Source organism: Macaca thibetana, chromosome 19 (assembly GCF_024542745.1).
Source record: "Macaca thibetana thibetana isolate TM-01 chromosome 19, ASM2454274v1, whole genome shotgun sequence".
In the NCBI taxonomy this organism is placed as follows: Eukaryota; Metazoa; Chordata; class Mammalia; order Primates; family Cercopithecidae; genus Macaca; species Macaca thibetana.
The window spans coordinates 45085011-45098843 of NC_065596.1; the positions used below are offsets into that span (position 1 = coordinate 45085011).

General features: G+C 47.8%; 1 protein-coding gene across 3 annotated transcripts in view; it reads right to left on the minus strand.

Annotated features, from left to right (window-relative positions):
- Positions 1–298: 298 nt before the first annotated feature.
- The window catches only part of LOC126942026 (cytochrome P450 2A6), a 60937-nt gene continuing 47402 nt past the window's right edge, over positions 299–13833 (minus strand). Inside the window, exons 1-9 of one of the 3 annotated variants that reach the window (XM_050769073.1) lie at positions 12942–13155; positions 12502–12664; positions 11386–11535; positions 10987–11147; positions 9637–9813; positions 8711–8852; positions 8058–8245; positions 7394–7535; positions 299–6734 (exon numbers count right to left, since the gene is read on the minus strand). In XM_050769073.1, the coding sequence (XP_050625030.1) occupies positions 6553–6734; positions 7394–7535; positions 8058–8245; positions 8711–8852; positions 9637–9813; positions 10987–11147; positions 11386–11535; positions 12502–12664; positions 12942–13121 (1485 nt within the window). In that variant the 5' untranslated portion in view covers positions 13122–13155 and the 3' untranslated portion in view covers positions 299–6552. The other 2 variants (XM_050769074.1, XR_007721484.1) reach the window with 2 other exon arrangements.

The window sequence follows — 13833 nt, forward strand, 5'->3', positions numbered from 1 at the left end:
TCACTTAGGCTGGAGTGCAGTGGCACGATCACAGCTCACTGTAGCCTTGTCCTCCCAGGCTCAAGCCATCCTCCCACCTCAGCCTCCCAAGTAGCTGGGCCTACAGGTGCACATCACCATGCCTAGCTAATTTTTGTATTTTTTGTAAAGACAGGGTTTCACCATTTTGCCAAGGCTTGTCTTGAACTCCTGAGCTCAAGTGGTCCTACCTGCCTTGGCCTCCCAAAGTGCTGGGATTACAGGTGTGAGTCACCGCACTCGGTCAACCTTTTCTTTTTCTTTCATAAAAGTTGTACTATTTATGGAGCACATGTGATATTTTGACACATACACACAATTTGCAATGATCGAATCAAAGAAATTGGGATAACCATAACTTCAGGCATTTATCATTTCTTTGTATTAGGAACGAACATTCCAATTCCACTCTCAGTTATTTTGAAATATACTACAAATCATTGTTAACTACATTCACCCTATTGTGCTACCAAACACTAGATGTTATTCTTTCTATATAGCTGTATTTTTGTACCCATTAACCATCTCCTTTTTATCCTCCCTTCTCCAATACCCTTTTCAGCTTCTGCTAACCATCATTGTACTCTCTACCTCCATGAGTTCAATTTTTTTTTTTAAGCTCCCCCGTAGGAGTGAGAACATGTGACATTTGTCTTCCTGTGCTTGGCTTGTTTCACTTAACATAATGTCCTCCACATCCGTGTTGTAAATGCAGAATCTCATTCTTTTTTATGACTGAATAATACTCCATTGTGTGAATGTACCACATTTTCTTTATCCATTTATCTGTTAATGGACACTCAGGTTGTTTCCAAATCTTGTCTACTGTGAATAGTGCTGTAGTAAACATGGGAATGTGGATATATCTTGGACATACTGATTTCTTTTCTTTGGATATATATAGTGGTATTGCTGGATCATGTGGTAATATGGACGTATACACCAGGGTTGCTGGATCATATGGTAATTTTATTTTTAGTTTTATGGGGAACCTCCGAACTGTTCTCCATAGTGGTTGTACTGATTTACATTTCCACCAACAGATATGTATGAGAGTTCCCTGTTATCCACATTCTTGCCAGCATTTGTTATTGCCTGTCTTTTGGATAAAAGTCATTTTAACTAGGGTGAGATGACATCTCATTGTAGTTTTGATTTGCATTTCTCTGGTGATAATTATGATGAGCACTGATATGGTTTGGATCTGTGTCCCCACCAAATCTCATGTTGAATTGTAGCTCCCAATGTTAGAGGTGGGCTCTGGTGGAGGGTGGCTGGATTTCTCATGAATGGTTTCATACTGTCCTCTTGGTGCTGTTCTTGTGATAGTGAGTGAGTTCTCATGAGATTTGGTTGTTTAAAAGTGTACAGCACTTCCCTCCTCACTCTCTCTTGCTCCTGCTCCCGCCATCTAAGATGCCTCACTCCCCCTTTGCTTTCTGCCATGATTGGCAGTTTCTTGAGGCCTCCCCAGAATGCTTCCTGTACCGCCTACAAAACTGTAAGCCAATTAAAACTCTTTTCTTTATAAATTACCCAGTCTCAGGTATTTCTTTATAGCAGTGTGAGAACGGATTAATACAAGTCTCAGGTATTTCTTTTCTTTTGTTTGAGATGGAGTCTCACTCTGTCCCCCAGGCTGGAGTGCAGTGGTGCGATCTCAGCTCACTGCAACCTCCACCTCCCAGGTCCAAGCAATTCTCCTGCCTCAACCTACCAAGTAGCTGGGACTACAGGCACCCACCACCACGCTTGGCTAATTTTTTTGTATTTTTAGTCGAGACAAGGTTTCACCATGTTGGCCAGGCTGGTCTCGAACTCCTGACCTCAGGTGATCTGCCTGCTTTGGCCTCCCACAGTGCTGGGATTACAGGCATGAGCCACTGCGTCATCAGGTATTTCTTGATAGCAGTGTGAGAATGGATTAATACAAGCACCTTCTCATATACCTGTTTGCCATTAGTATGTCTTCTTTTGAGAAATGTCTATTCAGATCTTTTACTCATTTTAAAATTGGATTATTAGATTTTTTCCTATTGTCTGAGATTCTTTTTTTTTTTTTTTTTTTTTTTTTTTTTTTGAGACGGAGCCTCTGCCGCCCAGGCTGGAGTGCAGTGGCCCGATCTCAGCTCACTGCAAGCTCCGCCTCCCGGGTTCATGCCATTCTCCTGCCTCAGCCTCCCAAGTAGTTGGGACTACAGGCGCCCGCCACCTCGCCCGGCTAGTTTTTGGTATTTTTTAGTAGAGACGGGGTTTCACTGTGTTAGCCAGGATGGTCTCGATTTCCTGACCTCGTGATCCACCCGTCTCGGCCTCCCAAAGTGCTGGGATTACAGGCTTGAGCCACCGCGCCCGGCCTGAGATTCTTATATATTTTTGTCAATAATTCTTTGTCAGATGGATAACTTGCAGATATTTTCTCCCATTCTGTAGGTTGTCTCTTCACTTAGTTGATTGTTTCCCTTGCTATGCAGAAGCTTTTTAACTTGATGTGATCCCATTTGTCTGTTTTTGCTTTGGTTGCCTGTGCTTGTTGGGTATTACTCGAGAAATCTTGCCCAGCGCAATGTCCTGGAGAGCTTTCTCAATGTTTTCTTTTAGTAGTTTCATGTTTGAGGTCATAGATTTAAGTCTATGATCCATTTTGGTTTGATTTTTGCGTATGTCAAAAATAGGGGTCTAGATTCATTCTTCCGCATATGGATGTCCAGTTTTCTTGGCATCATTTATTGAAGGAACTGTTATTTCCCCAATGTATGAATATTCTTGGCACCTTTGTTGAAAGTGAGTTCACTGTAGATGTATGAAGTTGTTTTTGGACTCTCTATTATGTTCCATTGGTCTACGTAACTTATTATGGTAGTATCTTGCTGTTTTGGTTACTATAGCTCTATAATATGATTTGAGGTCAGATAATGTGATTCCTCCAATTTTGTTCTTTTTGCTTAGGGTAGCTTTGGCTACTCTAGCTCTTTTGTGGTTCTGTTTAAATTTTAGAATTGTTTTTTTCTATTTCTGTGAAGAATGTCATTAGTATTTTGATGGGAATTGCATTGAATCTGTAGATTGCTTTGAGTAGTATGAACATTTTGACAATATTGCTTCTTCCAGTCCATGAACACAGAATATCTTTTCAATTTTTGGTGTCCTCTTCAATTTCTTTTATCAGTGTTTTATAGTTTTCATTATAGAGATCCTTTACTTCTTGGGTTAATTCCTAGGTATTTCATTGTATTGTAGCTATTGTAAATGGGATTACCTTTTTTTGAGATAAAGCCTTGCTCTGTCATACAGAGCTGGAGTGCAGTGATGTGATCTTGGCTCACAGCAGCCTAGACCTCCTGGGCTCAAGAGATTCTCCTACTTCAGACTCCCAAGTGGCTGGGATTACAGGCACACACCACCAGGTCCAGCTAATTTAAAATATATTTTTAGTAGACCTGGGGTTTCGACATGTTGCCCAGGCTGGATTTTTAAAAATTTCTTTTTCAAATTGTTTGCTGTTGGCAGATAGAAATGCTACTGATTTTTGTATGTTGATTTTGTATTCTGCAATTTTACTGAATTTGTTTATCAGTTCTAATAGTTGTTTTGTGGAGCCTTTAGGTTTTTCCAAATAGAGGATCATACCATCTACAGACAAGGATAATTTGACTTCTTCTTTTCCAATTTGGATGCCCTTTTTTTCCCTTCTCTTGTCTAATTGCTCTAGCTAGGACTTCTGGTACTATGTCAAATAACAGTGGTGAAAGTGGGCATCTTTGTCATATTCCAGATCTTAGAGGAGGAATTTCAGTTATTCCCCATTCAATATGATTCTAGCTGTGGGTCTGTCATTCATGGCTTTTATTATGTTGAGCTATGTTCCTGCTATACCTAGTTTTTTGATGGCTTTTATTATGAAGGGATGTTGAATTCCATCAAATGCACTTTCAGCATCAACTGAGATGATCATATGGTTTCTCTTCTTCATTCTGTTGATATGATGTATCACACGGATTGATTTGAGGTGCCAGCTCAGTTGCAATAGACTAGAGCACCAGGTAGATTGCTAAGGCCTTGGCTCCTGGACAGCATCTCTCTTCCTGCCTGGGGCCTGGAGGAACTCGCCACAGCAAAGGGAAGAACAAACACCTCCTTCCTCCCTAAACTCCTGGCAACTACTATCTTTGTACTGTCTTCACAGTTTCATTTCTCCAGACTGTCATATAGTTGGAATCATATAGTATGTGGCCTTTTCAGAGGGGCTTCTTTCACTTAGCTACATACATTTCAGGTTCTTCCATGTCTTTCTGTAGCCTGATTTCTTTTTATTGTCGAATAGTATTTCTTTTCTTTTTTCTTTTTTTTTGAGACAAAATCTCACTGTGTCTCCCAGACTGGAGTGCAGTGGCTCCATCTCAGCTCACTGTAACTCATGGGTTCAGGCAATTCTTCCACCTCAGTCTCCCAAGTAGCTGGAAGTGCAGGCGCATGCCACCATGCCTGGCTAATTTTTGTATTTTTGGTAGAGATGGGGTTTCACCATGTTGGCCAGGCTGGTCTTGAATTCCTGACCTCAAGTGATCTATCTGCCTGCCTCTGCCTCCCATAGTGCTATAATTACAGGTGTGAGCCATCACGCCCTGCCATATTTCATTGTATGAACATATCACAGTTCATTTATCCATTCACTTGTTGAAGAACAGCTTGGTTGATTACAAGATTTGAATTACGAGTAAAGCTGCTATAAACATCTGTGCAGAAGTTTTTGTGTGGCTATTTGTTTTCAACTCATTTAGGTTAATACTGAAGAGCATGATTGCTGTCACACATGGTAAGAATATGTTTAGCTTTGCAAGAAACCGCCAATTTGTCTTCCAAAGTAGCTGTGCCATTTTGCATTCCCACCATCAATGAATGACAGTTCTGTTGAGCCACCTCCTTGTCAGCATTTGGTGTTGTCAGCTTTGAATTTTAGCCACTCTAATAGGTGGGTAGTGGTACATCATTATTGTTTCAATTTGAAATGGCTACTGACATATTATATGGAGCATCTTTCCTTATGCTTATTTGCCATGTGTATATTTTCTTTGGTGAGGCGTCTGCTCAGATTGCTTGCCCATTCTTTAATTGGGTTGTTTTCTATTGTTGAGTTTTAACAGTTTTTTGTGTATTTTGAATGTAAGTTCTTTATCAGGTATGTCCCCTTCAAATATGTTCTCCCAGTCTGTAGCTTGTATTCTCATTCTCTTGACAAATCTTTTGCAGAGGAGAAGTTTTTAATTTTAATGACACAGAACTTATCAAGTGCTTCTTTCAAGCATTGTTCTTTTGGTGTTGTATCTAGTAAGTCATCACCAAACTTAAAGTCATCACGATTTTCTCCTACATTATCTTTTAGAAGTTTTATAGATACTCATTTTTCATTTAGGTCTACAATAAACTTTGAGTTAATTTTCATGAAGGCTGTAAGGGAGTTTCTAAGGGGGACATACGCTAACTTCTTTGAGAGTGGGCAGTGACTGTGAAACTCTTAGCTGGGTCTTACAGTGGACCCCAGATCCATCAGGAGAGCCCAACCTTCAGAAACCCATAGTGGAATGTGTTTCATGGATACACAGAGGAGAATATGTAGTCATATGCTCACATGCACACCTGCACATGATCACACACATGCATATGGTATGTCCTGATCCAGAGTTCTCTCATCACTCTCTGTAAGTGGTTCTCTCCTTCAACTTCTTCATTAGGGGATATATTGACAGAATGTCATTAAAATTAAAAACTTCTGCTCTGCAAAAGAATTGTTAATGGACTGACTATGTCCATTCATGTCTCGTTGTGTCCCCGGACTGACTCTGAATGGGCCACAGCGGCCTTACCTGGTAGTGAGCACAGATTACACCCTGGTATTCAAAGCATGTTGAGTAGGTGAGAGTGTGGGCAAGTGGGCAGTGAAGGCAGGACGGCCACTCACCAGGTCTCTGGAAAAAGCCCCAGGACAGGGATGTTCAGGCCATGTGATGCTATACTAAGCTGTTTTAGTGAGGAATGGGTGCTTTTTAAGAATCTTTCTAGAGGGCTATGGGCACAGATCTGTGTTCAAAGATTTTCTGGGCACTTAGACATTTTGTGAGACATCAGATAGACAACTTTCTAAGTCTCAGCTTTGTCACGTGTAAAATGGGCATGAACGCTTTTCCCCTTCGCAGAGGTTTGTGGCAATTAAGTGAGGTGAGCGTGCAACGCTTTGTGAACAAACGCTTTTTGTACAAAGCTGACATGGGGGTACTTGTTCAGGAAATAAGAGCTGCTATTATTACTACTCTTCATAGCATAAGGTAAGGTTTCCCTTCCTCTCATCCCAGCTCGGAAGCACCTTATCAAGGTCAACTAAGCCCCTTCTGTTTCTTCTCTTCCCTCTAACCACCTCGCGGCTTCCTTTCCCCCATCCTGTCCCCATTCTTAGCCCCGCCCCTCCCACGAGCCCCGCCCCTAGCCCCGCCCTTTCCACGGCCCCGCCCACCAGACCTGCACCAGCGCAGCCCTCACTCAGCGGGGCAGGAAGCTCATGGTGTAGTTTCGTGGGATCGTGGCAAAGCCCACGTGTTTGGGGGACACGTCGATGTCCTTGGGCGACTGGGGGGACTTGAAGCGGAAGTTCTGCATGATGGTGGTGAAGAAGAGAAAGAGCTCCATTCTGGCCAGGCCTTCTCCAAAACAGTTCCGCTTTCCTGAGGAGGAGAGGCGGGAGGGGTGGAGGTGAAGCCCACTCTCAGTGCAGCCTCGCCCCACTACCGACCCCCAGCTGCAGCTCTCCCAGGGAGGAGAGGTGGAATATTATGAACTCAGAGACTTTCAGAGGAGACTTTAATCCTCCCTGAGCCTCAGTTTCTTTCTATAAGAGATGTAACAATGGTGAACCAATATTGATATATTATTACTAACCAAAGTCCATAGTTTACATTAGGGTTTACTCTGTGTTGTACATTTTTATGGGTTTTGAAAAAGGCATAATGTCACGCACGCATCCATCAGAGATGGATGATCCATGCCAGGTGTAGCAATGGGAGGTTTAGATGTCCCTTCCTGCAGGATAGACTTGAAAATACGACTCCTGTGCCATCATCTCTTTTTTAGGGATCTGAAGAATCTGCTGTGTGACCCTAGACAAATAAATACGGGGAAAGATGTTTCCTTTCCTTTTACCTGGGCGCAGGTAGTGGGTGCTTGGTAGTTAAGGAAGTATCAGCTGGTGGCTCAAGGGTAGATTCTAACAGGAACTTCCAAGCTGGAGAAATACCAGACTACACAGCACAGAGGGGAGCTGGGTGAGGGAGGCGCCTGCTGGTGTGAGCAGTGGCCTGGCGGCAAACAGTAGTTAGTCTCTTACCGATGGAAAAGGGCACAAAAGCATCGCTCTTCTTAAACTGCCCCTTCTCATCCAAGAAGTGCTGGGGATTGAAGTCCTGGGGGTTGGAGAAGAACTTGGGGTCTTTCAGCACGGAGCCCAGCATAGGGAACACTTCGGTGCCCTGGGAGGGAGGAGGAAGGTGTGTGTGATGAGGCAGGTTGGGGGATTGGTGAAAGTACACAGGGGCTGGAGGGGGAACTAGGGTGCCCCAGGTAAGGGGAAGTGGCAGGCATGGAGGAGTTGGGGACCTCTGAGGGAGGAGCTTTGGGGGATAGAAGGTTCACATCTCCAAAACAGGGAGTTTGGGAGACATGGGGTCCATGTCCTGCTAGGCCGGGTGTTTGGGGGACCTGAGACTTGTGTCCCTAAGGCAAAAGGCCTAATGGAAAGGGGGCTCTTGTTTCTTAAGACAGGAAGTTTGGGAACATGGGGTTGATTCTCCTGATACAAAGAGTCTGGGAAGATGCAGGACTCAGGAGTCTCTAAGTGGGAAGGTGGAATGGATGTGCTGGTGGGGGAAGTCCTTTTGGACTGATTGAGGGAGTGGGACAGGGTCTAGAAAGCTTCTAATGGGGGTGGGATGTTGGGGACACAGAGAGGGGCTGGAAGTCCCCATAGTCTGGGGGGATGGGGAGGGTAGCACCTTAGGGAGGAAGAAATCCCGAAACTTGGTGTCCTTGTTGACCCTGCGGGCCAAACTCATGGGGATCACGTTTCCAAATCTTTGGATCTCATGGATCACTGCCTCCATGTAGGGCATCTTGACCCGGTCCTCAAACTTGGGCTGCCAGTTCTTGCCGATCACTCTGTCAATCTCCTCATGGACCTTGGCTGGGGGAGGATGGGGAAAGCGTTTGGGTGGCTAGAGGTCTCAGGGCAGGGATGATAGTCCAAATAGGTAAAACGGGGTGGATGACATGTCTCCACATATGATACAGAGGTAGATCATTCATAACAGACCTCAGCCATTCTCATTGTTGGAGTAGAATCCTGTTAACCAGACCGTGCCAGAATCACAGGGGAGGCACAGAGAGGAACTTAGGGGATGATCCGGAGGAGCAGGTAGCAGGGCACTCAGTGGGCTTGGGACAGGAGTGACTGACCAATCACTACAGACATTTTCAGTATTTTAATAGCTAGTGAGACTCAGCTGATGCCTATCAGCTGAATATTGCCCTGTCTCTGGACAGCAAAGCACGTCTCACCTGGGATCTGGGACAGGTGGGGACATTGCACCAGGCTCAGGGGAGTTTTGAGGGTCTGGGGCTCTCCACTTCCCTCCCCATCCAGCCTTACCCTCCACCTCTGGGTGCTTCATGAGCAGCAGGAAGCCATAGCGCAGGGTGGTGCTGACGGTCTCGGTGCCTGCAATGAAGAGGTTCAGCGCGGTCATCAACAGGTTCTGCATGTAGAACTCCGTGTTGGGGTTCTTCTCCTCCTGCAGGGAGAGGGGGCTTTAGACCAACCTCACTCCTCTTGCCCTCAGGGCCCTTCTAGGGCTTTTCCTTTGGATCTACCTCTCTTTGGTCCAGATGAAAGGTGGAAAGAGGGACCCTAGATCTACCAGACTCGCTCTAGCTTCCAGCCCTTGCCCTGGCTGCTGGCTTTGCCCAAAATGCTCTTCCTTCTCACCTTCTTTACCTTGCTGACCATCTGTCCTTTAATTATCAACTTAGCTGTCAATTTTTTTTTTCTTATACTGACTTGGTGTTGCTAAGTTGCACAGGCCGGACTCGAACTCCTGGGCTCAAGGAATCCTCCAGCCTCAGCCTCCTGAGCCTCACTGAGTAGCTGGAACTACACATGCACACGACCATGCAGGCTCACTTGTTACTTTTTAAAAAATAATTAATTTTTTTTTTTTTTTTGAGACGGGGTCTCATTCTGTCACCCAAGCTGGAGTGTGGTGCTGTGATCTTGGCTCACTGCAACCTCTGCCCCACTGGACGCTACCATACGCAGCTAATTTTTGGATTTTTAGTAGAGAGGGGGTTTCACCATGTTGGCCAGGCTGGTCTTGAATTCCTGACCTCAGCTGATCCACCTGCCTCGGCCTCCCAAATTGTTGGGATTACAGGTGTTAGCCACCGCGCCTGGCCAATTGTGAGGATTATTATGATGAGGGCTAATTTGATGGGCCTGTGTCTTCTGCCCGCCTCACTCCCAGCCTGATTTCCCTCTGCCTGGCTTTGCATCTCCCCGCACTGGCTGCTGGGGTGTACCTCCTGCATGCGGATGAGAAATGAGTCGATGAAGTCCCGTGGGGAGTTGGGATCCAGTGTGCGCTGGTTGTGCTCCACCTTCTTGGCTATGAAGTCCTCCAGCCCTTGCAGCTCCTTAAAGGCCTGTTGCTGTGGTCCTGGCAGGTGTTTCATCACTGAAGAGAACATCTCATGGAGCTGGGGTTTGCAGAGAGAGGATGGGAGGAAAGGACAGTTGTCAGGGGCCAGGAGCTGATGGGAATGGGACTTGTTTCATAGCAAGGAAGGAATTGAGTTAAAGGCATCTGTCCAGGTGTTTAGGTATTTCAGTGGGGTTGGATGGGAAGCTATATCTAAGTTTTCACGTGAGTTAGATGCCAGGGCCACGGTCTAGTAATTTAGGTGAGAAGAACTCAGGCATATATCCAGGTTTCAGGTATGCAAATGAGGCTGGATTGGAGCACACATCTAGGTGTTCAGATATTCAAGTGAAGTTGAGTTGGAAGACACCTGTCCAGGTGTTTAGCTATTCAGGTGGGGCTGGTATGAGGGGAGTGTCATCTGTCTAGGTATTTAGGCATTCAGATGGGCTTGGTTGGAGACAACTACCCAGATATTTATTGGGTCTGGATTGGGGGCTTTTGTTCAGGTGTTCAGGTATTAAAGCGGGGCTGGTGAGGATGTTGAAGTGGAGGGGATACCTGTTCAGGTGTTTACCTATCCAAGTGGGATGCATCAGGGGCACCTCTGTAAGGTGTGTGATTGGAAAGGGTTGGGGAACACTTATTTGGGTGTCTGGGGAATAATCTGTCTAGATATTTATGTGTTTAGGGTGTTGGTTAGGGCAGCTGTCCATGTTTTCAGGTTTTCAGGTATTTAAGTGGGTGAAGTAGAGGGCGCTTGGCCAGATATTCCAGTGGGCTAATTTGGGACATTTGTGTAGATGTGAAATGATTATGATGGGCTGGATTTTGCAGCACCAGGTGTTCAGGTATGCAGGAGGCCAGTTGAGGCAGTCACTTGTCCAGATGTTAAAATAGTCAGAACAGGGTAGGGAGCACCTGTTACAAATTACAGTAAGTTGGGGATGGGAACACGTGCCCAGGTGAGAGAGCTGAGCTGAGGGCTTGCATCCTGCTGGCAGGCTCTGTTCTGGGGAGCATCTGTTGAGCTATCCAGGTGCTCTTGGAGACTGGGTATTGGACACCCATCTTGGGTTCTGTTGCAACTGCCCAGTTGTCCAATATTGGGGGCTGATTTTGAGGGGACACTGTCTGGAGGGGGGTGGGAGTTTGGGGCACCTGTCTCCAGGTAGGGGAGCAGTTGACAGGTTGCAGTAGGGGCGTCAGGGGCCGGGCTGCAGCCGGTTACCTGCCCCATGGAGGTTGATGTGAACTGGAAGCTTCCCAGCATCATGCGCAGCAGTGACAGGAACTCTTTGTCCTCATAGTCAAAGCGGTCCCCAAAGACAATGGAGCTAATGACATTACAGACGGTGCGGCTCAGGAAGAAGGTGGGATCGATATTGGCGCCTGCAGATGTGGCCGGAGAAGAGGGTTGGGGAGAGAGTCAACTCAGAGGCCTGGGGAGAGTCAGAATTCCGGGAGGCAGGGCCCTGTTGAGCCAAATTCCCAGCGCCAGACTCCAGGGCTGGAAGTGCGGGGGCCTTTCCCCACCGAGTCCCCATCCCCAGGCAGAACGCGCGCGCGCGGGTCCCTAGCCCTGGGCGTTTTCCTGCTCTTGCCCCCGCACTCGGGGTCCCCTGCTCACCATGCGTGCCCCGGAGGGCCTCGATGAGGAAATCCGCCTCCTCCTGGATGCGCTCCTCGATGCCGCGCTTGCCCACCCCGAAGTCCCGCAAGGTGGCGATGGAGAAGCGCCGGAGCTGCTTGGCGCGCTCCCCGTTGCTGAACGCCACGCCTGAGAAGGTGAACGTTGGGGTGGAGAGAGGTCAGGGGGCGGCGGGGGCAGGAGCAGACCAGTCCCAGCGGGCTTCCCAAGGGTGGAGCAGAGAGGGAGTGGGGTGGGAGAGAGATGGATTCCGAGAGAGATGGATTCAGCGAGAGTGCCCAGGAGAGCTGCAAACTCAGAGTGAGAGAGAGAGAGAGAGAGAGAGAGAGAGAGAGAGAGAGAGAGAGAGAGAGAGAGACTGGGTAGAAAGAAAAGAGAATGAGAAGAGAAGCAGAAAGTCCAGACAGACAGATGCCCAGAGAAACAGAGGAATAGGGGGACACTCCATGGAGGAAGGGAAGGAAGGGGGGAGAGAAAGAGAGAGAGAGATGGAGGAAGAGGATGGAGGGAGGGGAAGTGAGATATGGGGAGATCTGGGAGGAGGAAATAAAAATGGTGAAAGATTCTTAAGCTGAGCTGAAGAAGAGAGAAAAATACGGAGACAGAAACAGAGAGGGTCTGGAAGGAAGAGAGACTGTTACCAGGAGATGGAGGCTGGAGATGTGGAAGTTTGAATACCATGAAATCCTAAGACAGAGGAAGAAGTGGGAGAGGGAAGCGGAGAGAGGAGAAACACGGAGAAGCACAGAAGCTGAGAGTGACAAAAAGACAAATGAAGACAGAGGACCAGGGTTGGAAAACAGAAACCCGGGATGTCCTCAGAGGTGGAGAGAGAGGGAAAAGAGGAGATTCCAGTGAGAGAGAAGGAGGAGAGAGAATAAGGGGCAGAGAGAGGCAGGGAGGAATCAGGATAGGGACGCTGGAGACAGGTGAGGGATACACAGGGAGAGCCCACAATGAAGGGAGATGGGGAGATAAAACCAGACTGGGGTCTCTGTCATAGCCTCCAGTGGGCAGGAGAGTCAGGGAGAAGGCTGGGGCACTGAGACTATTGAGTTCTCTTGGCCACCTTCCCCCTCTTGGGCACCCCCTCACCATAGCCTTTGAAGACCCAGTTGAAGGTGGCTTGCTCGCCTCGCCCGCTGAACTCCTCAGCATGGTCCACCAGAGCCTCCTTGACAGCATCATATCCGCACAGCACCACCACCCGCCGGGGCCCCAGGTGAATGGTGAACACCGGGCCATAGCGCTCACTGATCTGATGGAGGCGGGTGGGAGTGGTTAGAGGGAGCAGCCCCCACTCTGAATGGGCCCAGCACGGAGATGTCAAGTACTGGGATCCTTCGTCCCCAAGTTCTCACAGTCAGGGAGCTGGACATCCCAAGATCCTTTCTTTCCTGGCTAGGACCCTGATGCTGAATCTCCAAAACTCCCTTTCCTGAGACTCTGGTCCACAGTGGTCAATCCCCGCCACAAAGCCCCAGCCAGCTGGGCAGCCCCCACCCTGTGCCACCCATCTCCCTGCCTTGGGACACCTTCATGATGGAGTTGTACATCTGCTCTGTGTTCAGCTGCAGGTAGTTTCCAATGAAGGGCAATGGGGTGGGTCCCGGAGGCAGCTTTCCCTTGCTGTTCCTCTGCTGCCAGACAGACATCAAGACCATCACAGTCAGGCAGGCCAGCAAGGCCACCAGGAGCAGCCCCGAGGCCAGCATGGTGGCAGTGGGATGATCGATGGTGACGGCTGGGGTGGTTTGCCTTTATACTGCCTGAAAAAGAGGGGTGGACTTTGGCTGATTACACAATCACCTCATTTCACCTCCCCACTACACCCCCCACCATGAATCCCGCCTAGCTTGGGACACAGTCAGCAAGGGAGTGGGAGGGGGACCCCAGGGCAGCTGAACAGGGAGGGGACCTCCAGACTAAATCTGTGGTACTTCAGGAGGGATGCCCTAGGGCAGTGGATTAAGGAAGGGGCAACAGATAAACTGTACAACGGAGGAGTTTGGAATATTTGCACAGGGGAGCACCTGGACTTTGGATTTTTGGTCTGAGAATGAGAATGTACCCCAAAGTTTTGGATTTGGGGGTTCCAGGGAGAGGAATCCAAAGGTCTGGGTTTTATTAGGGTGAGATGGAAGTGTGGCTGTGCATTTGGGGGTCTTCTGGTGAGGAGGATGCAGGATTAAGAGTCTCAGGAGGGGGGATTCCAGGCATATGGACTTGAGAGTCTTGGGGCTAGGAAGACCCAGGGTGTGGGTGTGGAGTTTCTGGGAGGAGGAGTGTGTAGCAAGCCCAGCAGCTCCTCCCAGGAAGCCCACAGCTCACCACTGCGCCCGGGTACTGACTTGATTTTGTTGTGGCCCAGAGCTGTCTCTTGATGCCCAGAATCCTCATTGGAACCTCAGAGTGAGGCCAGAATGG